This window comes from Amphibalanus amphitrite, unplaced genomic scaffold (assembly GCF_019059575.1).
Source record: "Amphibalanus amphitrite isolate SeventyFive unplaced genomic scaffold, NRLGWU_Aamphi_draft 000756F_arrow, whole genome shotgun sequence".
NCBI lineage: Eukaryota > Metazoa > Arthropoda > Thecostraca > Balanomorpha > Balanidae > Amphibalanus > Amphibalanus amphitrite.
Genome location: NW_024882250.1, coordinates 238,276 through 263,789, shown reverse-complemented (window position 1 = coordinate 263,789; position 25,514 = coordinate 238,276). Strand labels below are relative to the sequence as shown.

General features: G+C 51.7%; 1 protein-coding gene across 2 annotated transcripts; it reads left to right on the top strand.

The window, feature by feature from the left end:
• Positions 1–3,058: 3,058 nt before the first annotated feature.
• Positions 3,059–24,543, top strand: LOC122365664 (N-acetylgalactosaminyltransferase 7-like). Of its 2 annotated transcripts, none has more exons than XM_043337076.1 (11): positions 3,059–3,111; positions 6,673–6,850; positions 7,278–7,510; positions 8,898–9,064; positions 9,737–9,944; positions 11,023–11,199; positions 11,521–11,638; positions 12,094–12,219; positions 12,593–12,814; positions 22,529–22,753; positions 22,980–24,543. In XM_043337076.1, the coding sequence occupies exons 2-11, from the start codon at positions 6,707–6,709 to the stop codon at positions 23,118–23,120; spliced, it is 1,761 nt and encodes a 586-aa protein (XP_043193011.1). In that variant the 5' UTR covers positions 3,059–3,111; positions 6,673–6,706; the 3' UTR covers positions 23,121–24,543. The 2 variants fall into 2 exon arrangements, with proteins under 2 accessions (XP_043193011.1, XP_043193010.1); XM_043337075.1 differs by lacking the exon at positions 3,059–3,111 and adding an exon at positions 3,343–3,370.
• The last annotated feature ends 971 nt before the right edge of the window (positions 24,544–25,514 follow it).

Genomic DNA, 25,514 nt, shown 5'->3' with positions numbered 1-25,514 from the left:
CCGAGGCAGGTCAGTGAGCACATTGCTGATTGCACAGTCAGGAGGCCTTGACTCTGAGCCCTGAGAGTTTTCCCTAAAAAGTCCCTAGTACTTACGGAATATTGACTACAAAAATAAATATAGCTCAACTGTTCAATCTTCCGCAGAATCTCCCGTCAACAGGAGAATTTGATTATTAGAGGTGTAAATTCATTAGCATGTCAGGCGTCAAACTGCCACCTCTCTTGGAAATATTATAATTTCATGCGTTTTTTAATAAATCTAGCCCTAAGTTAAAAGTTATGATCTTTCAAATCAAATGAAAAAGCATTTATTATGACAGGATCAATATTATAATTTTATATACTTCTCACGATGCATATTTACGTCTGGACAACGAGTTGCGGGGAAAAGTGCTGATTGTGTTGCAGTTTTAGGAGCCGGTGATTAGGCTGGATTTTTGGGTTACTTTTTCGTTCCGATTCATGTATTTCATAGTGTTTGGCTTTTGAATATTTTAGTTCTTTCAGATAAATATTACTTGCCTTACAACTTTTGTAAAAACATTTCATTTTTTTATAAGCCGACGTTCAGAGTCCTAAAAATACATCACCACTACAATCATTGTAAACAAACAAATGGAGCACCACTTGGCTCTGTTCCAAGGCCATTTTTTAGTTTATCTGGTGGTTTTCTTGCTCTTGTACGTTGTTTTGTTGGATGTTTTGAATCCCTTAAGATTGACTTATATCAATATCATATTTAAGAAGCATGTTGACTGAAAACAATCTTGATCTGAAGTATCCAGGAGGCTGACAGAGGTCCTGACTATTGAGCAATATCAATATCAGGTTGAACAAGTTATGAAATTTTGGTTGATAAACGCAAGTTGATCGGGCTCATATATCAGCAAGAAAAAGTAAAATTAAAAGAGCTTATTGTCCAAAAACAAGCTATAATATTGCAGACCTTAGAGCAATACTGAAGAGCACGCTGAGCAGGATCATGCCAGAAAATGTTGACTGATGAGCGCATATTGATGTATTGGCATGAATATTGAATGATAACTTACAACAGCAAGATAAATTAGTGATAACTATCAAGTTAAAATCTAGAATAAATGGACTTGGGCAGTTTTACTATGCTTAGATGCTAAGCAGATTGTAATGTGCATCAGGTACTCAGTGTCTGGCAAATGAAACATGCGATCATTCCATTGCTACTGGAGGAGAAAGCTTGGATCACTAAATCCACTTTATGTTGATTTTGATGTTAATCATCATCACTGTATTTTCTGAAAAAAGGATTGTAGTAAAATTGTCAATGTGACAATCCATGCAACGATGTGATCATATTATGTGTTCATAGTCATTCGTGATAGTCATTATTGGTCCAATATACAATGGCAAAGCTCTCAGTCTCAGCGTTTCTTCCTGTGGATGGCCAGCAGTGACTCAGAGCTTAGAAGTATTAGTTTTCTTCACAGGGCTGGGATAAAAAGCACTGAGGGTAATCTTCCACCAAGGAACTCTACTTTGACATGGTATGAGATGTAGGCACAAGTAGGTAGGTGCTCAGTTCCTATAGTCAGTAGTTGTGTAGGTATGTTTAGCCGGGTTAGCTTAGATCAGATTGTTAGTTTTTTATTTGCCAAATGTCCATAAAAATGTGACCTGAGCAATGAGCATACCTGAACCTGACTAACCTGACAGCTGACCTAACCTCAATCATCACACATATTTGCAGCCTACCCAAGACCTGCATGGCAGTAGCACCCAGTTATAGGTAGGAACTCACCCTAACTCAATCTTACCTGCTAACCTTTAACTTGCCAAAAGTTAGCTCACATTGCCAAGCTGTGTCCAGGGAAACAGTCAACTGAGGAACTGGCTCATTGGGTGGCTGGTGTGAGTCTGTGAATTTAAAGTGTTTCTTCTCTGAAGCTGCTCTGCACTGCTGTAGCCTGTATGTCATGTTAGATGCTCAGAAAATGTGGGAAATGATTACTAAGCTACTTTAGTGCTTTGTCAATGCTCGAGACATGAACAAGTTTACAAGTACAGATCCTGCAGGGTACAGCTATGAGTTAGGTGCTAGGTGAGTATGTTATGTGAATGTGCTGTTCCCTGTTTGACCGTAAGTATACAAACAAGCACAGGGTCACATTTATATTCAATCTCCACATAAACATACAACAAAAACGGCCATAGCCTAACCCCGAACACACCACAGATAACTTAGGTAAGCCTTTGAAGGCACAAAAATGTTTTGATTAACAGGACAGGTTTACAATATATCCTCTGTCCTTGGGGGATCTTGCTGCCAAGTTGAGGTATGATGACTGAACTTCAGGATTGATCAACCTTTTCTTAGCCACTGCTTACATACGAGAAAGACCAAATGCTTGTTTGTTTTGATTTACAGGACATGTATACAATATATCCTCTGTCCTTGGGGGATCTTGCTGCCAAGTTGAGGTACGATGACTGAACTTCAGGATTGATCAACTTTTTCTTAGCCACTGCTTATAAACGAGAAAGACCAAATGCTTGTTTGTAAACTGCGTTGAAAATTTAATGATCCACCTTCAATTCTGACATGAAGGCACAAATGAAATAGTTCCCTCTCCTTTTGGAATACACAAAGCAAAATATTTAATAAATTTTAGTGGATGGACTAGTGCAATTAGCATAGCCTTCCCTCAAATTAACTTCTGGCACTGTTGATGAATTACACTGACGCTTATTCGCTTCATATTTTGTAACAAACGCGCTAAAACTGCAATATAACAGCACTATATGCTTCTTGACAAAATGCAATAGTATTAAAAATTTAGCCCTGATGGCATTCATTCTTGGTGGAAACGTAATTACAAAATATTTTGTAGTAACTATTAAATTCCGGCCGAAAACAGTGCACGGTTTCAAAAAGAATCATTCCAATGACGGTCCATTCTTGCGGTCCTCAAATCGCCACTATTTCCGGCCTCTCCAACGCAACTCGTTGTCCAGACGTAAATATGCTCTCACGATAGCGGTCAGTCTCAAGAATCTTGAACACGCCAGCTGTTTCCTTTATTTGTGGATTTGTATACGTGGAGGCGTGGAGGCGGCGGCGGCGACAGCGGAGAAGGTTAGGGGGGTTAAATACCTTGGTTAGGGGCTGGGGACCCTAACCAATGTTGTTTTAGGGCCTTGGCTAGGGGTTGGTTAGGGGTGCCCTTGGAATTATTTTTATTGTTTGGGGGTTACAATCTTACAATATATTTGTGTGCTTATATTTATAATTTTCAACGTTATGTTTGTTCTTGTGGGACTCCATACCTCCAACTGAACTACCTTTTGAGAAATTCACAACACTGACTGCTAATAAGCTTAGACAGCATTGTAGGGTAAGTGGCTCCTATCACGCACACCTAGTAGGAAAACTGCTTTTGAGACTTACTGAAACCTGTTTTGCTGATAAAATGGTCACAAGCAGTTTTCATAAGCATTTGCTTTCTTGATTTGACTTTTATGTTCCAGCGTTCCTTCATCATTTATGACATATAAGGCAAAACCTCCACCAACGTCCGACGTGCGCTAATAGAGCACTGGTGCTCTTATGACGCACATTCAGCTGCCTCAAATGCGCACAAGAACAATTCCAACAGGTTTAATAAACATGTCGAGGTATTGATCAAATCACTTTATTTTAAAGTTGAACACCATGAGCACATCATGAACTTTGAACTCGACACATCATGAAACACACCATGAACATGAACGCATCATGAACACATCATGAACTCGAAACCTTTTCACTGACTCAGTATCTACTGTCGGCAGAGGTCACAAGTGAAACTTGTCTGTTTTGTTTCAGCGTCAGTGCATGGCACGCATGCCCAGCCAGTGCACACTTGACATTGTATCCACTCTTCACACGATCGTGAGAACTTCATGCAGCAGTATATGCATGTCGTCTCACTTCCTGATGACTGGTCTTCATTGGGCTTTACCTTACCTGTTTTATTTTCACGTGTCCATGTTTGGCTGTTTTCTTTGTTTTTTCCTTGTTACCGTCGGACTCAAACAATGCCCTCTTTACCAGCACAGCATCTCTATTTACTGTCCTTCGCTTACCTTTCCTCTGCACGCGAGGGGTTGGCATCACGTCATGCAGACTTTTATCTAGTTCTTCGTCGTCCCGCATGGATACGGAGTCAGCACGAGATGTTCCATCAGCCGAGCTCCCGGGCCCGGCGTCACCAGCCGAGCGCCCGGGCCTGGCGTCACTTGCCGAGCGCCCGGGCCTGGCGTCACTTGCCGAGCGCCCGGGCCCGGCGTCACCAGCCGAGTGCCCGGGTCCGGCGTCACCAGCCGAGCTCCCGGGCCCAGCTTCACCTGCCGAGCGCCCGGGCCCGGCGTCCAGCTCCACCGCGGGAGTGGAGCTCAATGCCGCATTCTACACTGTGCCAATGCCTAACATGTCAATTCATCGTGATATAAGCTGTTCCTTGTAAGAAAGAAGGCTAGATAATCATCAAATGTACTGTGCGCATTTGCAGCACTGAAAGTGTGCGTCATTGCAGAACCAGTTGCCCTAAACACGCACACCTGACATTCAGCCCCCTCCCGTCAGCACTGACGCATGCTGGGTAAAGCATGCACGCCTAAACTGAGTCCCGTTTCATTGCCATCCGGTCAGTGCCCATCGATCTTTCCGGCCTATTCAGGTTTACGCGAGAAGTGCATGCGTCTTAAAACATGCATTATTGCTTCAGGCACTTTTTTGCTGAAGAAACATTGCACCTCAATCACAATATCCGCCATAACTACTCACCTTTTGAGCCGACAACACCCCACCGCCGTCCACACGCAGCACAAATGTCGCTCTCGCTGGAAGTGATTGACAGCTGATTTTTTCGTTCCTGGCTTCTGCTGAAGGAACTACATTAAAAAAGTTCTTGGTGTGCGCTTTTAGGAAGTGTGCGTCATAGGAGCCACTTACCCTACCTGTTCTGTTGTTCTGCATGTTGCCATGGCTGAGCTGGCTGGGCGGTCAGAGAGGCTGTCTGATAGCTGTCAAGCTAGTTTAACTAATTTCGGGGTAGTATTTTTGTAGTTACGGAGTGGGGTAGTTTGGTATTTTACCCCAAATTGAGTTTACCGCATTTGGTGAGATTGGGCCTGCATCCATCCTAACAACCTTACAACCTACCAACCTACAACCTAGAACCTACAAACCTACAACCTAAAATTTCTGCTGTTTCATATAATTCATATCAACAGCATCACAGTTGTATATCTGGGCCCTGTTTCACCGGTGATAGCAGCAAGCTGCTTTTACACGTGTCAAATTGGGTTTCCATGGAAACATCAACAGGCCCATTGCTCCAACACTACCGCAAGTGTGACGTCAGCTCGCGCGGTAGCAGCGTCCCGTGAAACACCGCCCTGACCTTATCTTGACAAATACCAAGGATAAAAACACAGGAATTCCTGACCCCCAATATTGATGTGTTTAAGCATTGCTCCCAAATTAATTACTTTCATTTTCATGTTTTCATCATGGCTACTTACCCACCAAGTTGGTCATATAAATATTATATATGATAAATGGGTACTTGAAATTATATTACCAGTATAACACCTTTTGGGGCGACTAACGGAGCTAGCAAGAGGGTGAGCCTTGCACGTGGGAAATTTTGCGGGGGTTCTCTTACCTGGTTCTCTTACCTGGTTGGGTTCCCATTAGTGTCGGAAAGAAAAAGGCAAGGTGGAAGGACCAAAAGGAATTGGAAGGAACCCTGAATGCCAGACGCGCCAGCCCTCCAACTGACTTGTGCACGGCACATTACTAACCGGTCTCTAGCGATGTGCCATATTTGAGCACAATCGGCTCAGCCATTCTCGAGATCTGGAAGCGGCACCCTGCACGTGCGCACATGCAAAATGGGTCCCAACTGACTTGTGTGCGGCACCCTACTAACTGGTCCCTAACCGTGTACCAAATTTGAGAGCCATCGGTCCAGCCGTTCTCGAGATCTGGAAACGAACCCTGCACATGCGCATGTGCAGCAGCACCCCAACTCTGGCACATGAATATGCAATATGCATTGCCTAGTGGGTGCCTACCTACATGCCAACTTTCAGCGCAATCGGCCAAGTAGTTACCGAGATATTGCAACAAATACAAAACTGACCTCTTCGTTTTGCACGTGGCACACTGGCACATGCATAAGGGGTCGCCCACATGCATCGGAAATAGTCCAATACTTGGTAGAAGGAATGAAGCTACCCTACAAAAATTACCGCATGTAAATCGGTCAAGTGGTTGCTGAGATATAAGCCTCGTAAAACCGTCCGCACGGCCGGCCGGCCGCTCATACCTACTCAGAAATTTCCGTTAATCTAAGGAAAGAAGACTACGCTCGCTCCGTAATGAGTACTGAGTATTTTATTCATTATATTCCCTTCATGGTTTAGAAGATGCAAAAAATTGTGTTTTTTCCTTATTGATAATTTTTAAGGCATACCTGAATTTTGCTTTAATAGTTGAATGGTCTGTGGGCTAGGTAAGCAGTGCTTGTTGCAAATGATACCACTGACCCACCAGGCACCAGCTGACCTGGCCCGTGCTAGGTTTAATGGTGATAATAATTTGAATGGAAAGTCTAGCATAATGCCAATGCTGCTGCTGCTCCTTTCACAGGCAGGCTCTGTCGGGTTCTGGCACCGGTGGCAGGATGAGTCTGGTGATGCTGCGCCGCGGTCGCGTCCTGAAGCTGACGGCCGTCGTGCTCTGCCTGGTGCTGATCATACTCTTCCTGCTGCCCGGGGACCGCAGGGGACAGCTGCTCGAGCCCAGCATCCAGGCCAGAGTTAGCAAGGTGAGCAGCCCAGTCACAGGTGGCATGAACTCGTGGATGTTGTCATGACATCATCGGCTCTTTGCCCAGACTCTTGATGACCTTACAGCTGGTAAATCTACAAGAGCTACGCTTACAGTCACTCTAGAATACACTCTAATCACTCTGGTTAACCTCACTGAAGAGGGTGCTTGTCTTTGATATGATTATATATGTTGTTGTTGAGCTGGGACGGATTCATTTGGTAAAAGATTGTTTTACCAAATGAATTTTATTAATTTTTTATAAATTTTAATTTAATTAATTTTTATTGATTAAGCTCCCAATAAAAACTTAAAGCTGGTGTTTGAACAATCTTTTACCAAGTGCTTGTCTTTGCTTTATATGTTATTGTTGACTTTCCAGTCACACACCGATTTATCTGATGCCCCTGTCTGTCATTTCACAGCTGACCAGCGGACGCGTCGTCTCGCCGCCCGTCTACAATGCCAACAAGCCAGGCAACTATGAGCCCCCGCCGGAGCGGGAGCGCACCGGTCCCGGCGAGAACGGCCAGCCGCACCGCGTGTCACGCGCCAAACAGAACCTGGCCGCGCAGAGCGAGAACGAGTACGGCATGAACATGGCCGTCTCGGACGAGATCTCGCTGGACCGCAGCGTGCCCGACACCAGGGACCCCGAGTGAGTACGGGCGCAGGGAGTGGGGAAGCGAGTGGGTGAGGTGAGGGTGAGGGAGAGGAGGAGATTTAGAGCTGCGGCCTGTACCGGTCCGTCGTGGTGAAGGAGAGGGAGAAGTGATCACGGGAAGCAACTGACACGCTTTAAACACGTAGAATATCTGGTGGCGCATGTTTAGTTCTGATGATAAACTGCGGTTAATTTTGCAAGCAGGCTTATTCTGAGTATCATTTGTTTACGTGATTTGCCCGTCAATTAACTGGTCTGTAATTTCCTGGTCGATCGGTTGTAACTGACACTTGGCACACGTAATTTTCATCACGGTTTTAGGAGAATGATGTTTAGGCGAAACAGCCAAGCAAAACAAATTTAGAAGTCATAAATTAAAGCAACCTAATTTTGTTGTAAGCAATTAGTAACTACAGGGTGATCGAAAAAAAGTGTCACCCCTAATTTAAAAGCCATATAACTCGCGATTGGTTGGTCGTACGACTTTGCGCCAGGCAGCATTGGAAAGAGCATACAATTTCCTTTCGAATGGATGTAAATATGCATGGTTTATGCCGCAAACGAAGATGTAGCTATTCAAAAAGTATGTTAAGGACGCAATTTGGCGTGTTCAAAAGCGTCGCCTCCAAAAAGTCCTGACCTAAACCCGATGGACTTTTTCGTATGGGGAGAACTGCAGAGGCTCGTGTACCGCGGCGTGAAGATCCGTGATCTAGACCACCTGAGAGAGCGGCTGCAGGTGTGTCGGGCTAAGATCTCCCAGCGTCAGGAGATAAAGGCAATCGAGGCCTTCCCAAAACGCCTAGGCGTGCATCGCCTGCGGTGGCGGTCGGTTCGAGCACCGACTCGACTTCGAGTGAAGACGAGTCTAAGGTCAGCTGAGAAACAGTCTGCAGTGAACAACATACACTCCATGTGTAATGTGTAAGGTGTGTGTCATGTTGAGTTACGATACTCATTGTTCTCGTTCAGCGGTGTCCGATCCCGTTCGGTGAATTTCGTTTCACGTGAAAGCCGCACATTGACTGGTTTTTGAGCCCATGGGGACATGATTTGGAATAGAAAACAATCATGAATACATTCAATTGCAAAGAAATTGCCTGCTCTTTCCGATGCTGCCTGGCGCGAAGTCATCCGACCTATCAGTCGCGAGTTATGTAGATTTTAAGTTAGGGGTGACACTTTTTTTCGATCACCCTGTACTATGTCGTCATCACCACCACTCCCACACATGCCTTGCCCATTTCATCTATTTCCTGTGCTACTAACTCCCTCCCCCTCCATCAGGTGTAAGCACTGGGACTACCCGCTCACCTTCTCCTCCGTCAGGTGTAACTGTGTAAGCACTAGGACTACCCGCCCACCTCCCCCTCCCCGTCAGGTGTAAGCACTGGGACTACCCGGAGGACCTGCCGAGCACCTCGGTCATCATCGTCTTCCACAACGAGGGCTGGTCGACGCTGATGCGCACCGTACACAGCGTGGTGAACGGATCGCCGGCCAAACTGCTGCACGAGATCATCCTGGTGGACGACTTCAGTGACAAAGGTGGGGTCACGGAGCGGTGGGTGGGTGAGGGAATATTGGTACACTTTGGGGATGGGGATGAGGATGAGGGCGGCCGGTGTGCGACTTTTTGGGGTGTATTGTTTTCCTATGGGATTCATAGAAGTTCACAGCAGACTTTGTCTTGATTTTGATGCTTCAGTAGGTATTCTTTATCATCGTCTAGGGATGCCGGCCCAAACGCTAATCATTGGATCACTTATAGTGTCAGGCAGATAGGAGTGTCCTGTGTCAGCCGCCAGTACTGGGCCACGGCTAGCTTTGACGGCGTCCTCGGGCCTGCTTACAGTGTCTTTATCCCATTTTTGTTGTATGCGATAAAAGCGACCATAGTGTTGTCCGTGCCGCGGGTCTCGGTAGTCGGTAATGGATGCAAACAATCGCTACCTCAATGACCGCAGCCCTTCGATACTCCATAGAACTTGTGGAAGAAGCTGGTGTCGGTTTTTTGTCGCCGTCCCCTTATTAATCTGGGCTGCCTCTCTAGGTTTTAGCCGACCTGATAGACAGGCTGCTGTTCCGTCACCATCCTTACATTGAGCCGCACCCTTACAGAGGACCTGAAGGAGAAGTTAATGACCCACACCCCTCTCTAACCCTTCCAGAGGACTGATAGAGAAATTCGTGACCCACTCCCCTCTCTGACCCTTCCAGAGGACCTGAAGGAGAAGCTGGTCACCCACATCCGTCAGTTCGACGGCCGGGTGAAGCTGCACCGTAACACGGAGCGCGAGGGTCTGATCCGGACCCGGACGCGCGGCGCCCAGCTGGCCACCGGCGAGGTCATCGTGTTCCTGGACGCCCACTGCGAGGTCAACGCCAACTGGCTGCCGCCCCTGCTGGCGCCCATCGCTCTCGACAGGTGGGACGGAGACGGGGTGTACGGGCTCGGTGCATTGACCGTGTGTGGTAAGGGGGAGGGTTACTAGCGTCCATCGCACCGAATAGGTGAGACAGGAAGAGAGGGGGATAGGGGGTACCAGGGCTCGGTGCATTGGCCATGCGTGGTAACGGGCGGGGGGTTACTGGCGCCCATCGCACTGAACAGGTGCGACTGCTTGTGTTGGGGTGGACGTGGTGGTGGTGGGGGGGGGGGGGGGGGGGGACCGCAGTGCTGGAAATGAGGCCGCTTTCTGGTCCCGGCGTTTTATTCTCCTCGCGGGTTAATCCCGTCCAGCGTTTCAGTTTAGCCTTTCGGGACCCACTCAGGGTCGTGGTTGTTTTCGCCGCTCGCCCTAGTCGAGATGCAAAGTTAATAGTCACACGAAGCTTATTTAGGGCCAGCCAAACCAGTCTAGTCTGGAGTTACTGTTAAATGTATGCATATAGATGAAAGTAAAAGGTTTTGTAAAATCGATTAATTTCGAAGTCGTATATTCAGAGGCCCCAAATAAACTTCGTGCGACTATCAACTTTGCATCTCGAATGGGCCGAGCGGCGAAAACAACCGCGGCTCTGAGAGGGTCCCGAAAGGCTAAGCGCTAGACGGGGCGAACTCACCCGGATAATAAAACGCCGGGACCAGAAAGCGGCCTCATTTCCAGCACTGGGGGTGGTAGAAGGGACAGATGCGGGCCGCTGGTGGTGGGAGTTGGGGAGGAGTTGCTGATGTCTATCGCCCTGGACAGGTGTGGGTGGTGGTGAGAGGTGGGGGGGGGGGGGGGCAAAAACGCACATCGTGCTGGTTAGGTGTGCGAGACAGACACGTAATGAAAACGGCAAGATATAGGATAATAAGACAAGATATAGATAATAAGATAATCGGATAATAAGAGGACATTGAAATGCGTATAACATGCGACTTCACTTTTGATTTCCGTTTAGACCGACTAAAACCCGGTTGTTCAGGTTGAACTTTTTCAGCGAGTCGTTGCGTTTGCGTTTCCAAGTTTGACGCCCCCCACCCACTGACCGTCACCCCTCTTCTCTCGCTCCGTCAGGACGCGGATGACTGTTCCGATCATTGACGGCGTGGATCACAGCACGTTCGAGTACCGCCCGGTCTACCAGTGGACGTCCCGTTTCCGCGGCATCTTTGAGTGGGGCATGCTCTACAAAGAGAACGACATTCCCGAGCAGGAGAGCAAGCAGCACGCGCACAGATCAGAGCCATACAGGTGGGTCAGGACTCGGAGATTTAAACCGTGGAGAGGTGTGGATTAATTAGGTGGGGCAATCCTATTGGATTAATAACAAAACAGTCTGGCTCTGCGAAATAACAATCATGTCGTTAGATGCTTTTACGAATGGGTCGAATTATCCATTTTAAATGTCGACATTGAAGAAGAATACCGAAGGTAAACTGTAGAATGAGGAAAGTTGAAACGATACCTTTTTTTAGATTTCTTCATCGTGTTTCACGTACTGCACATGTAGCTAACTGTGTCACAGCTGACTATGTTGGACTGACCTTGACCGACTATGACTGTGTGCCGCAGGGCGCCGACGCACGCGGGCGGTCTGTTCGCCATTGACCGCTCCTACTTCCTGGAGCTGGGCGCCTACGATCCCGGCCTGCTCGTCTGGGGCGGAGAAAACTTCGAGCTGTCGTTCAAGGTACCGCCGGCCGCCGGTGGACGCGAGCGTGACAAACTTGTGTATCGAGACAGAGTTCTCGGGAAGTGACATCCTAAATCATTGGATGGCTGCTTCCTCATTCACGTGAACTTTTCTTGCAAACTGTCGCAATTTTTCAGTAAGCCTATTGTGATGCCTTAGTGCCTTAGTGCAACCTATATATGGCCTTGAGTGCAACCCTCATATCTCGTATTACCCAACTGGGCTCACTATAGATAGTAATTGTGTCTCTGCTCCTTCAGATCTGGCAGTGTGGTGGCAGCATCGTCTGGATGCCCTGCTCCCGATCCCGTGTATGTAAATATCCCCGCCGTATGTGACAGTGCCTCTGCTCCCTCAGATCTGGCAGTGTGGCGGCAGCATCGTCTGGGTGCCCTGCTCCCGCTCCTGTGTAAATCTCCGTGCCCTGTGTGACAGTGCCTCTGCGCCCTCAGATCTGGCAGTGCGGTGGCAGCATCGTGTGGGTGCCCTGCTCCCGAGTCGGACACGTTTACCGAGGCTTCATGCCCTACAGCTTCGGCGAGCTCGCCAAGAAGAAGAAGGGACCGCTTATCACTATCGTAAGGAACGCTACTCTTTGACTTTGATCGATTGCTAGCGAGCGATGGGTGTCTTCAGTCGTCGTAAAACTTGGGTTGTCTTTGATATAGGATTTCATGTCAGCTTGATTTTCTGAAATGAACCATCCCATGTTGGAATATTGTGTATATTTAGTATTTACCCTACTTTCGATGAAATAATAGTGATAACAACTTGGCTCATGCATAACCCTAAACCTTGTTACCGTTAGGTTGCCGGCCGATCAGGCTAATTCAATCGGAGAGCTCAGCCGAGCAGATGGCGTGATGATCGCGGCCTTGCAGGGCCGCACGCTGTGTGTTGCCTGTGGCGGGTGTAATTGGATCTAAGATGCCGTCTCTGCTCTTTCCCCAGAACTACAAGCGAGTGATCGAGACTTGGTTCGACGAGAAACACAAGGAGTTCTTCTACACGCGCGAGCCGATGGCGCGCTTCCTGGACCACGGCGACATTTCTGAGCAGCTGGCCTTCAAGGAGCGCAACAAGTGCAAGAGTTTCCAGTGGTTCATGGACAACGTGGCGTACGACGTGGTGGAGAAGTTCCCCGAACTGCCGCCCAACATACACTGGGGAGAGGTGAGGGGGATAGTGGGGACACTGGAAGCTGCCGCCCAACATCCACTGGGGAGAGGTGAGGGGGATAGTGGGGACACTGGAAGCTGCCGCCCAACATACACTGGGGAGAGGTGAGGGAGATAGAGGGACACTGGGGAGATAAAGAGGAGGCCGGGTGGGGACACTGGAAGCTGCCGCCCGACATTCACTGGGGAGAGTTTAGTGGGTGTATTGGTCACACTGGGAGAGGTGAGGGGGATAATGTGATCGGCGGGGGATAGTTGGAATGCTGGAAAAGGGATAGAAATTGGGGAGAGGTAAGAGCGGTGGTGAGATCTCGAGACCAGTTACCTGGTACCTGGTAACTCGGGCTGGATAATTTTGTCTTTATACGTCGCGTCGGCCAGGTGTTTTTTTTTATAAAGAAATAATGTTGTTTATTCAGAGCAAGAAAATGTAAAGTCATCATTGTGACACTTCTGATCCGGCGCTTACTGACAAGATGAGACTGAAGGCAGATTATCTATTTAAATAACCTGCATGACGCCTCATTTGTTAAACTTCAATATTTTATCTGCATGAGGGTTGAATCGAAAGCTGGCATGGTAGCTGTTTCCTTAACCCGCGCCGTGCTGGTGGCCTGAACTTTCCGCCGAGTGCTGGGGGGGGGGGGGGGGGGGGGGGGGCGTTTTCACGCCCCCCGTCTAACTCGGCTCCTGGGCCACGTAGCGACACGCGGTAAGCGGCAATCGAAAGAGCGTCAAAAATAAGGACGAAAACACTTCGGTCATTTTTTGGGTCAGGTCAAAGGTCAGGTCACCAGAGGTCACCAAAGGTAAAATGTTGACTATTTCAACATTTTGGAAACGGCTATCTCGGGAACCGATAGAGCTACAGCGCCGCGGAAAAGCGCATTCGATAGCCCTTTTACAGACCTTTCTGAGTAATGTTCTCAGATTTGACCTCAGGTCAACGGTTTAGCCTCCAGAGGGCAAAAGCTCCAAAAATAGCCGTTTTTACGAAAAACGTTTTTTCGTCAATAACTTTTGACTCATAAGCGCCATGACATTACTTTTGCCAGCATCGTGTTCCTCTCGTCGAGACGCGTCGAATGAACTATTTGTTGACCTTGAAAGGTCATTTTGAAAATTTGACCTCAGGTCAAGGTCATGACCTGACCGAAAAGGGTCATGTTGCATATCAGTCGATCCGTATCGTCGAGCTGAACACATCTGACGTGTTTTCACCGCTCTAGCACGTCTCTATCAAAAGTTATAGCCAAAAAACTGCTGGCGACCGTTCATGACCTGAGATGACCTCAGGGGCACACAGAGGGGTCACAGGTGCATTTTTCCTATTCAGTGTGTCATGTTTACCTATGAACCGATGTTTGAGAGCGTTTTGAACGATATTCGTCCAAAAGAGGCGCATTTCAATTTTCTCCCATTGACTTATAATGGAGAGGTCGCAAAATTGACCTGACCTTAGGTCACAGATATCAAAAATCCGAGATATACATTTTATACATACTGTTACTCATATCAATCGCTGAAAGTTTCAAAGTGATCGTTCAGTCGGTGTAGCTATAGCGAGCCTTTGAACTTTTTCTGAGGTAAGGTCACTTGACGTGACCTGGTGACCTGACCTTGAACGGCCTAGGTCTGAAATTTTCACAACATGTGCGGAAATGATGTAGGAACACGTGTACCAAAAACGGTGGCGCTGCGCGCCGCCGTTTTTGAGATATTCGCGAAAAACCTGAGGGGGGGGGGCGTAAAAACGCCCCCCCCCAGCACGGCGCGGGTTAAGCTGAACGACAGGTGTTATTCATGCCATCGCCAATAACGCCAACACCCTTCCCCCCATGTGTTTGTGGTTAATTTCATCGCATGCATTTACATTCCGCTTTATTGATGTGCCACTTTCCAATCAACATTATGGTGACAGCAGCAGTTATCACCGCCATCCGTCTTCTGAATTCAAGGTGAACCGGTGGTGGGAGCTCAGCACCAGCCCTAGCGGTCCGCTTCTCCCAACCCCTGGTTATCGCAAAATGCAGCGGATTTACTGATGTCGGTCCTATAAATTATGCCTTTCGTGATAGTTTAATGATGTCATATTGGTCAGTATTTTTCTTTCATTTCCCTTTGCCTGCCTGTGCCCTTAACCCTGTGAGAGCCTGTCGTTTTTATCTTGTCCCGGTGATATATACTCTGCTCCTCTGACTTAACCTTTATGGCCGCTCCCCGAGATAACGGAGTTAGAAATAACGGATTTGGAAACAGTGGTCAAAGAGAATGGACGTTCCTGTCTCCATCGCTGCCGCTGAGTGAATCGCCGGTGAGGGCATAAAACACCTGTAATTGGTTGGCTTGTTGCATGGAAATGTAATCATCAAGTCAGTCTGGGTAAAATTGGGCCACCTGTCCACGGCTCTTGAATAGTCTTTGACGTTGGGGACTCCTAATATGGAAAATGGTTGGTAATTGTCGTCGTATGCTTTTCATGTGACTACTCCATCAGTCCTATGATCCGAGTCGAACCCTTCCACAACCCTGATGACAAATAATTTGGTGGTTAAGTTACAAATGAACAAGTTAACCCTTTTTGGCCTTGTACGTTAGCCATGATGTTCAAGGCAATCGTGCTATGGTTAAAGGTAGTGTGCCAGCTTTGCTGGACCGTATGGAGTTAATGGCCCAGATAAGGAGAACCGGATTTTTAGAACTTATCCATACCTTCAAAACGCATGGAAACGTCTTAAATTCTTCAAATTTTGAGTACCCCAGTGCGAAATTCGCCCCGACGGGTTGTCGGTCGTACCCCAACCACATTTCACACCACTATGAACAATAAATGCACACACTGAAATCGCTATTACCGATAGGCTCATCCAATCAAGTTTCGATAAACCCGTTCATCATCATCTCCTGCGGTTTCGAACACGCCTGATAGGTGGTACGGTAGACCGCGCCCAAAGCCAGGGCCCCGGTAACGTGAGGTAGCCGAGTCGGGGCAGCGTGCGCTGACCCAAGCCGGGGCCGCGCGTCCTCCCGGTGTCATGTGATAGCCCGGGGCTGTCCGCGGGGATGCGGTAGACCGCGCCCAAAGCCGCGGCCCCGGCTTGGGTCAGCGCACGCTGCCCCGACTCGGCTACCTCACGTTACCGGGGCCCTGGCTTTGGGCGCGGCTTCTGCTTATACTTTGTGGTGCGGTGGTGGTGCGTCGGGGCGCGCGCTCTGACTTCGGCCAAGTAAAATGCGTCAGCTGATCATTGTCATTTCTGCCACTTCATGTGGTGAGATGGGGTCATAACTTTAGAGACGGCTGTTCATATCAGTTATTTTACATAAAATAATATTTCAAACCATAAATTAATGTTCGACAGCCAAATTAAAGAAACAATACCAATACAGGCTTACAGTTTAAATTCGACATTGTGTTGTCTACGATTAGACAGCTGATAACTCATTCCCGTACGTCGTAACTCTATAATGACCTTTGCTTATTGTCACATGTGCGCCGCATTCGCGATTGTTGCCGACGCTGTTTGCAGGTCAGCCCACTACAGTTGTTATACATATCGAAAAACCGATAAACTTTTAGGCGAAAAAAAAGCACTATTTTAGGCCCATTTTTGATTTTTTTTTGCGATATTAGGTAAAAACAGAAGCTTCTTATCCTAGAAAAAATAAAATGGGAAATCATTTGAAGGTGGCACACTACCTTTAAACGTTCAGCGAAATGATCATATGCTGACATCTACACTCTACAGTTCGTGGTTTCCCCTAATTATTTGATATGTGTTCTGTTCTGCGCCCGCCGGATCCTCAGTCCGCACTGACACGACACGCACCGCTCTGTACGTATATTGCCGGCTCGGACGGCACGCACACCTTGACGGCTCGCTCGACACTGCCCGCTCTCCGCCGGCGCCGGCCGGCGGCCGCTCGGCGGGCCAAGGCCGGGCCCTTCTCATAACGGGGGGTGCGGGCCCGTATCATAACACCTCCCCCCAAGACCTTCGCTCTAACAAAAGCATACCTTGATATGTTAGACGAATGTCTTCAAACAAAAGTAATCTCCGTTAAGCGAAGCATCCATCAAGGAAGACGAGAACTATCGCGCGATACAACGAAATGCAGTTACAGTAACAAAACACATGTCGGGGCATTTGTAGCGTGCACACGCTATCAGTCATATGTGTTGGTGTCCCAGCGGACTTGCAGTCGCTGCGGCTCACGACGTTGGCGACCACTTTGACGGGGCTCCGCCGCTCGCGCCGCCGCCGTTCGGCGGGTGGGCGGTTGCCGCAGCGCCTCCCGCCGGGTCGGCGGCGCCCGCGCCGCGCCGGGAACCTCCGGTGGCTGCGGCTCCGCGCCGCTGGCCAACATCGGGCGGTGTGGTCTCAGGAAACGCCTGTTTCTCCAATATATGCGTCCGCTTGGCATCTTTACAAGGTAGGTGCGGCGCTGTCCCACGCCGTCGATCACACCCGTACGGTCCCAGCGGCCGTTCTCGGTGCTCTGCACGTCGACGCGGCAGCCGACGCGCAGTCCAGAGAGGGGGCGCGCTGTGGCGTCGTGACGGCGCTGTACGTCGTCTCGGAGGTCGGCCGCCCTCGCGTCGCACGCGTCGGCGGCGCGCTGCCATTCAGGTGCGTATGCTCGGTGATGGGTCGGCACGCCTGACCGCAGCGGATGACCAAACAGCGTCTGGGCTGGTGACCTGCCGTCGGCCCGTGGCGTGTTTCGCAGCTCGAGGAGACCTCGGTCGAGCTGATCGTCGTCCAGCCGTCCGCTCGCCGAGGCAGCCACGATTATTTTCTTCACCGTTTTCACGGCAGCCTCGGCGTGACCGTTGGATCTCGGGTACCGTGGGGATGACATCTCGTGGCGGACTCCCCACCGGTCCAGAAATCGCCGGAGCGTGGAGGAGGCGAACTGCGGTCCGCCGTCTGTCCGCAGTACGGTGGGAACACCCGTCTGAGAGAACAGCCGCCGCAGCTGCTTCACCAGGTGGTCCGCCGAGGCTGTCCTGGGGCAGACCGTTACATACGGCCAGCCTGACAGTCTGTCCACGTACACGAGGTAGGTCCGGCCGGCGACATAAAAATAATCTGCTGATACCGATTCGAAAACGCGGCTGGGGAGATCGTCTTCCATCCATAAGGGCTCATTGCTGTGACTGGCAGCGAGCTGCCTGCAGCTCTGGCATGCAGAGACGGTGTTGCATATGTCCCGGTCAATCCCTGGCCAGTACACGGACAGCCGTGCGCGGCGTTTGGTTTTCTCCATTCCTTGGTGAGAATCATGTAGTCGGTCGAGAACGTTGCGGCGTAGACTGGCCGGAATCACGAGCCTCGCTCCGTAGACGATGAGCCCGTCGTCGACCGCCAGCATTGAGCGGACACCCCAGTACGGCCGCAGAGCCGGTGCCACTTCGTGTCGGTGGTCGGGAAATCCTGCCAGGATGACGTCACGGAGGGCTCGGTACTCGGGATCGCGGGCGGCTGCCGCCCGAACCGAGTCCAGAGTCCGGTCTTGGAGCGGAGCGACTAGGACACCGTCCTCGGAGGTCGCGCTCAGAGTAGCGACCACGGCATCGTGCAGTGCCTCCGTCACCTCCGCGACCTCGTCTCCCGTTGCTGGATCGGAGACTGGAGCGCGTGACAGGGCGTCCGGGATGCAGTGTGAGGCTCCCTTTTGCCACACAGCAGTGAAGCTGTAGATCGACATTTTCTCCCGCATCCGCTGGAGGCGAGGGTTGTCGATCTCTGATAACCTCTTGGAGTTGAGGATCGGGACGAGAGGTGATCCATCGGGACGAGGCGGTGATCCACGATGAGGTCGAACTGTGGAAGTCCTGCCAGAAAGATGTGGCACTTGCGGAGGGCCCACAGGCAGGCCAGGCACTCCAGCTCCACCACCGCGTATCTTGACTCTGTATCTGTAAGGAAGCGGGAGCCGCACTGCACCATCTTCCATGTGTCTCCGTGGCGCTGCTGGAGAACGAAACCCAGACCGCGGGTTCGTGCAGAGTCCGTTTGAAGCTTGGTAGGCAGCTGCGGGTCGAAGAAGGCCAGAACGGGTGGCGACACCAGCGCTCTCTTGACGTCCTTGAATGCCTCTTCATGTTGCTCAGTCCATCTCCAGGCGGTGTGCTGCTTGAGCAGGTCTCTGAGGGGCTGAGCTGCACTGGCGATGTCTGCTGAGAAGTCGGCCAACTGATTGGTGAGTCCCAGGAACGATCTGAGATCGGTGAGATTCTCCGGCCGCGGGAACTCAGAGATCGCTTGCAGCTTGCGGTCGTCAACCGTGTAGCCCTGTTCCGAGATGCGGTAGCCGCAGTAGTCCAGCGACGGCCGCGCAAACTGGAATTTGCGCGGGTTGATAGTGATGCCTGTCTCTCGGCAGCGTCTGAGGACCGCGACCACGTGAGAGAGATGGGCGCTGTAGGTCGCGTCGTGCAGCAGCAGATCGTCCACGATTTTCAGCGTTCGCGGTATATCTCCGAGTGCTGCGTCGCCCCGCCTGTTGTATTCGTCACCTGACGAGATGAGACCCATCGGGGCCCTGAGGAACTTCATCCGGCCCCATGGAGTTATGAAACAGGTGAGGTCTTGCGATTCCTCGGCGATCGGGACCTGAAAGTATCCCATAGCGGCATCCAGCGTGGTCAGCCACCGCGCGTCCCCGTCGATAGACGCCACTGCGTCGTGAATCGGTCTCACGGGGTAGGCAGGTCTCTTCACGAATCTGTTGATGGCGGTCATATCCACGACCAGTCTGGCTCCTCCCTGGCGTTTTGCAATTGGTACCATGGGGTGACACCACTCCGTAGGGTAGTTCACCGGGGCCACGATCCCTCTGGCGACCAAGTCGTCGAGCTGGCTCTTTATTTCCTCTCTCCAGCAGTATGGGATGTTTCTGGCAGCGGTGAGAGCCGTGGGGACTGCGTCGTCTGTCAGGTCGATGACCATCGGGCCACCAGCCATCTCGCAGAGCGTCTCATTGCCGTCGAACACGTCTTTGAATTGTTGTCTCAGGGCCGCCTCATGACCTCTGATGACATCGTCTGACGGGTCGTATTCGTGCTCCCATACAGGCTGGGCACTGGCCGCTGTTTGTTGAGACGACGGCTTCGTGCTGGATCCTGCGGCTCCCGCGCCGCCCGCCGTGGTTCCAGCGCCGCCCGCTGCGGCTCCCGTGCCGCCCGCCGCGGCACCCGTGTCGCCTGCCGGGGCTTCCGTGCCACCCGCCGAAGTTCCCGTGCCGCCCGCCGCCCGGGCCGCGGCCACGTGTTGCAGCGGGTGACCAGTAGGCGGCGCCAGGTGTTCGTCGACAGGTGGCGCCGGCGGACGGTCGGGTCGCTGCAGAGGCCGCGAGCTGATCGACTGTGAGCGGACGTGGCTGCCGCGGCTTTGGTCTGGAACGGACTGACTGCGCCAGATGTTGACAGGGATCTGGGCCGGGAAATTGGCGGGCAGGATCCGCAGACGCACGGAGTCACACCAGCCGAGCAGGAATCCGGTGACCTCTCGCAACACATACACTGTTGTGGCGGTCTGGCAGTCGCCGAAGGTCACCGTGGCGCTGAATTGGCCGATGCAGGTCAGCGGCGTGCTCCCGGCTGACGAAAACTTGATCTCGCCGCCTACCGACCCGGTCATCTTCGTTGCGACACCCAGGGACGCAGCCATGTCAGCGCCCATGACCGTAGCTTCCGCCCCGGTATCAGGCATGCATAACACGGCCGACGATCCCGTCGAATGGACGAGTGTCACCCTGATCCGCGGCGTGCGGCGTGCAGTCAGTTGGTCCACGTAGATATCTCCGACGATTTGTCGAACTTCGGGTCGGTCACCGGCCGCGTCCGCGTTTGCCGGCGCCGCGCCAGGACCCGTGCCCCGCCCGCGGCGTAACCTTGACCGGCCACGGCCGGGCGGCTGGTCGCCGGCCGCGCGGTCACGTGATCTGGCATCCTGCCAGCCACGGCCGCCGCCCCGGGGACCGCGGTCGGGCGGCTGGTTGGCGCACACCGTTGCGAAGTGACCGGAGCCTCCGCATGCATGGCATGCTGCATCCATCGCAGGGCAGCGCACGCCGTCAGCGTGTCGAGCCCGACCGCAGCGTCGGCAGGGGTCGTCTCGACGCGCACTGTTGGAGCATGGATGGGCACGCGACCGACGGTACGCCGACAATGCTGTCACGTTAGCCGGCTCGCCGAGAATTGCGGCACTGTTCGCGTTCGCCGACTCACACGCACGACAAATGTCCACCGCCCTCTGCAGCGTCAGCTTCGGCTCATGCAGCATACGCTTCAGCGCCTCCTCGTCACGAATGCCGACCACGATCCTGTCACGGTACTGATCGTCAGCACACTTATCGCAAAAGTCACAATACGCGGCGATTTCCTTAATAGACGATACAAAATCGTCGAACGTCTCATCCGGTTCTTGCACTCGCGAGTAGAAGTCTCGTCTGTCGAGGATGATGCTGCGTTGACCACGCAGATGAGCCTCCATCGTGTCGATCACTGTCTTCAGGTCGGCTTCCGAAGGGATCTGGAGGCTATATCGCAGCGTTCGCGTCCACTCGTCGTCGAGCAGTGACATCAGGGCCGCCTTCTGCTCCGCGATAGGCAACATCTCCAGGTGAGTGAGGAGCCTGAAGTCGTCGAACTTCTGGCGCCACGTGCCGAACTCCTTGAGGGACGCGGAGGAGGTCAGGTGCGGCGTCGAGATAGCGCTCGACGGGAGTTTCGCTGGCGTTGCAGCGGGCTGTCTGCTCTCGGTGACGGCCGTCTCGCTCCGTGCGATCGGCTGTTGCACCTGGTTCGCCAGCGCCCGCTCAAGCATGGTTGCGAGTCGTTCCTCCCGCTGCGCCGCCTGCTCGGCGAGCCGCTCCTCCCGCTGCGCTGCCTGCTCCGACTGCTGGGCCAACAGCGCCGTCAGGCGCTCGAGTTGTGCGTTGTCCGCCATCACTGACGCGAGCGATCCGACACGGCTGCACGTAGTTCAATGTATCTCGGAATCGGTGTCGCACGCTACCGATCACACTACCGACCGCGCCATGTTCTGTTCTGCGCCCGCCGGATCCTCAGTCCGCACTGACACGACACGCACCGCTCTGTACGTATATTGCCGGCTCGGACGGCACGCACACCTTGACGGCTCGCTCGACACTGCCCGCTCTCCGCCGGCGCCGGCCGGCGGCCGCTCGGCGGGCCAAGGCCGGGCCCTTCTCATAACGGGGGGTGCGGGCCCGTATCATAACAATATGGAGCCAGTGTAGCAAAAAATAGCATTTATGGCCTGCTTCCAGTTATTAGCTCTGACTTTGGAATTGATTGTTGATTTATTTTGCAATTTTTAATGTATTCTGGCTGAGACTATTTTATGGATCATTCCATAAAACGCATGACATTCTGGTGTTGGTTGCTGGGTACTAATTGGTGACGGTTGATCTGCAGGTAAGTATTTTTTTTCTTTTGTACCTTACAGATTTTAAATGCTTACGTTGTTGCTTCTTCCTTTTTGTGTCCAATTTTGTATTTTATATAATAATTTATAACTACTCCCCCTATGTCGCAAACATTTCTCGTTGCGTGCCTTTTTAACGCACATTTACGCAAATAAATTAACTGCCTTTTTACGGTGCAATATGATAATAAGGTAACAGACGCATTGTGAGCGTACAGTGCCCCTATCACGCCATTCCCGTCCTCGTGCAGCTGCGTAACTCTGCGGACGGCCGGTGTCTGGACACGATGGGCCAGCCGGCGCCCACCAACATGGGCGTCTCGCCGTGCCACGGCTACGGCAACAACCAGCTGATCCGACTCAACTCGGCCGGCCAGCTGGCCGTCGGCGAGCGCTGCGTCGAGGCCGACGGGCACACGGTCAAACTGGCCTTCTGCCGGCTCGGCACCGTCGACGGACACTGGCAGTACAGCGAGGTGGGTGGCGACGAACTACGACGTTTCGTTGGGATGGATGGAGGGGTGGGGTGGAATATAAGTGTCTTGTGGGTCGTGATGTTGCCTTTTATGTTATGCGGCAGTAGCTAGTTTGTCGATGGTGCCCTAAGTTTTCCGAGTCTATCCCACTCTATCGCTTCGGTCAAAAGGTGTGTGTTCCTTTTGAGGGCTTCCGTTGATATTTTACCTCCCATTTTTTTTTCAGACGAGTCAGTCCATGTTCCACCGTCGTTTGAAGAAGTGCATGGCGCTGGACCCAGGCTCGGGGCAGCTGAAGATGCTGGACTGTGATGAGCGCGACAGCTACAAGAAGTGGCAGTGGAAGCAGCTGACGCCCCGCTGGTGATCGGACTCGGTGTGATGGTCCCGGGACTGAGTTTCGTTGTGAAGGCTGAGACAGGAAGGCTGAGACTGATACTGCAGCCGAGTTCTGAGCTGTGTTCCAAGTGAAGCTGACCGTCTGTGCCTCGATTTTGTTGGCGGCCTTGTATCGGAGCGGTCAGGAGTGTGCTGGGACATCCCGTGCAGGGGACCACCACCGTATGCTGACCAGGCCGCAGTCTGACCCGGGCCGGCACTCCCCACATAATTGAGGTGACGCCTTCCTCGCCGCTGCGGTCTGCGGTCTCGGTTGCCGGCCGGCCGGTCCGGTAGCTGTGGCACCGCGGTGACCCGGCTGGTCGCTGCGGCGGCCGCACCCCGTCCTCTATCAGCCTGCCGACCTGTCCGGCCCGGCGGCCCGGATCTCAGCGGCTAGTCCGGGCTGCGGTCCCGCCTGCCGTCACGGCAGCGGCGGCGGATACCACCCTGCAGGACGGGGCTGGCGACCCGCTCAGACGCTCCCAGGAGCGACTCGGCGACAAACCGCCCGGCTGAGTCTAGCTGTGGGCAGGAGGGGAGGGTGGACCATCTGGACTCTGCGGTAACACCTAACGGCACCGCACGCCGAGAAATTATGTGATCCTGTCACTGAGACTGTCGCTAGAAGTTTGTGCAGTGGTTTCAGTGGCTATAAATCTACTGAGCCTCCCAGTGTGTGAGCAGTGCGATAGGACGTCCTATGGAGGTTAGCGCTGCGAGGCGGTCACTGCGGCACAACTGGGGTGGGCACTCCGAGTGTGTTTTACGCTGGCGGTGATTTGGTGGGGAGGAGACGCGCTGAATGTCGTTCAGCGACATTTGAGTGCCGTGACATGAATTTGAGTGATGTTAATGAACCAAGGGCTCAACTCCGTGGTAGATATTGACGTGATTGCTTTGGTGTTTGTTCTTGCGTCCTGGGACATGGGAGAGGCTCCATCTAATGTTGAGCTGAAAGAGCATTCCTCGTATTTGTCCGCTACTTTGTGCTGTTCTGGAGGCCAGGCTGTTGGCAATGCCTGGCTCGAGTGTTATGACGGGAGTTGTATTTTTCACATTGTTGGCTTCCCACTCGTTGATAGAATACTTACGATTTATTATTGTTCTAAGTGTTGATGTTGATGTTTCCAAACTATATAGGGTATCTCCCAAAGATAACGAGATAGTTATATTACGGACGGACTCAACCATATTGAATTTAACATTATGCTTCTGTTTTGTCTCCATTGTGACCAATGAACTCGATTGGAGGTTTTATGGGACTGCTGTGCCGTGCATCTTGTTCTGTTACGAGTGATGAGCACGACTTGTGGCGATATACTATCTGATACACCGTTCCATGTGTGCCGCAACAAATTACCGCTGTGCATCAGACGGATGTGGTGACCAAATAAAGGTGCTGGGAAAGAGTTATCTCTTTTGTATTGACGCAGCGCGAAGTTATGGGTGGATGATTTGTCAAATGGAATGTGTTAAAAGCACGGCTTATATTGTTCGAGGTAACCTGCTTGAGTAGCATGCAGAAACATGCCTACACCGGGCATCGCACAAGAATCAGGAAAACTCCTTTTCATGAGATGTTGAAGCTTTCTTCCGGCTCACAGTTTTTAATGAGGTAGTTGGAAGGAGCAAGGCGAGAGACTGCACTGAAAACGCGTCGCGGGGATCGCACCCAGCTAGGAGCCGATGCGCCATCAGGGCCTCTCCGATTGCGTTCCCGACTCCAGTGGCCGCAATCAGCGTGCCCGGCCAACTCTCCCGTCGTCTGTTTTCCTTTGTTCATTGCCCAATGCCCAAGACCATAGCCGTCTGAAAGTTGACGACAGTCCCACGAGCGGCGAACTCAGCTCGGCTTAGTGTTATCTGTCCCACATCACCTAATTATGTGGGTCATTAGCAATCCTGATCAGGGCGAGCTATTTAGTGCACGTCCCTCTACTGGCGCTGTTGCCGAGTGTCAAGTGATCGATAACTAATCCGTTCATGTTCGCTGCCGAGGCTGGTGTCGAAACCCTTTTGCCAATCGGAGGATCTCCCCGACAGACTTGCAACTATCTGCCGCTGGCTGACCTTTTGTGTTCCTTTTGCTAGACCCTTTCCAGCATGTAACTTGGTACAGTAGCGGCGGAACACCTTCAATTAGGGGGGGGGGGGGCACTGCCAACTTTTGGTCCCATTCTTTCCATGCAACGCCCATAGGGCTAATGTTAAAATGCCAAAATCAAAGAGGGGCACGGTGCTCCGGTGCCCTCCCCGTTCCGCCGCCTATGACTTGGTAATGCAGTTTCTAAGGGTCTTTTTTACGTAACCTTATGTTGTTATCCCAATATCTCGGGGTCTCGTTGCATTATTTGTTGCCACCAGTTTGAGTCGTTTCCCA

What these genes read in the sequence shown, in the direction of transcription:
- LOC122365664 (XM_043337076.1), top strand. Translation starts at nt 6,707, where the DNA reads ATGAGTCTGGTGATGCTGCGCCGCGGTCGCGTCCTGAAGCTGACGGCC. An exon ending in CCCGACACCAGGGACCCCGA is followed by an intron (nt 7,511 to 8,897) that starts GTGAGTACGGGC and finishes CCTCCCCGTCAG; the next exon opens with GTGTAAGCACTGGGACTACC. An exon ending in GACACTGGCAGTACAGCGAG is followed by an intron (nt 22,754 to 22,979) that starts GTGGGTGGCGAC and finishes TTTTTTTTTCAG; the next exon opens with ACGAGTCAGTCCATGTTCCA.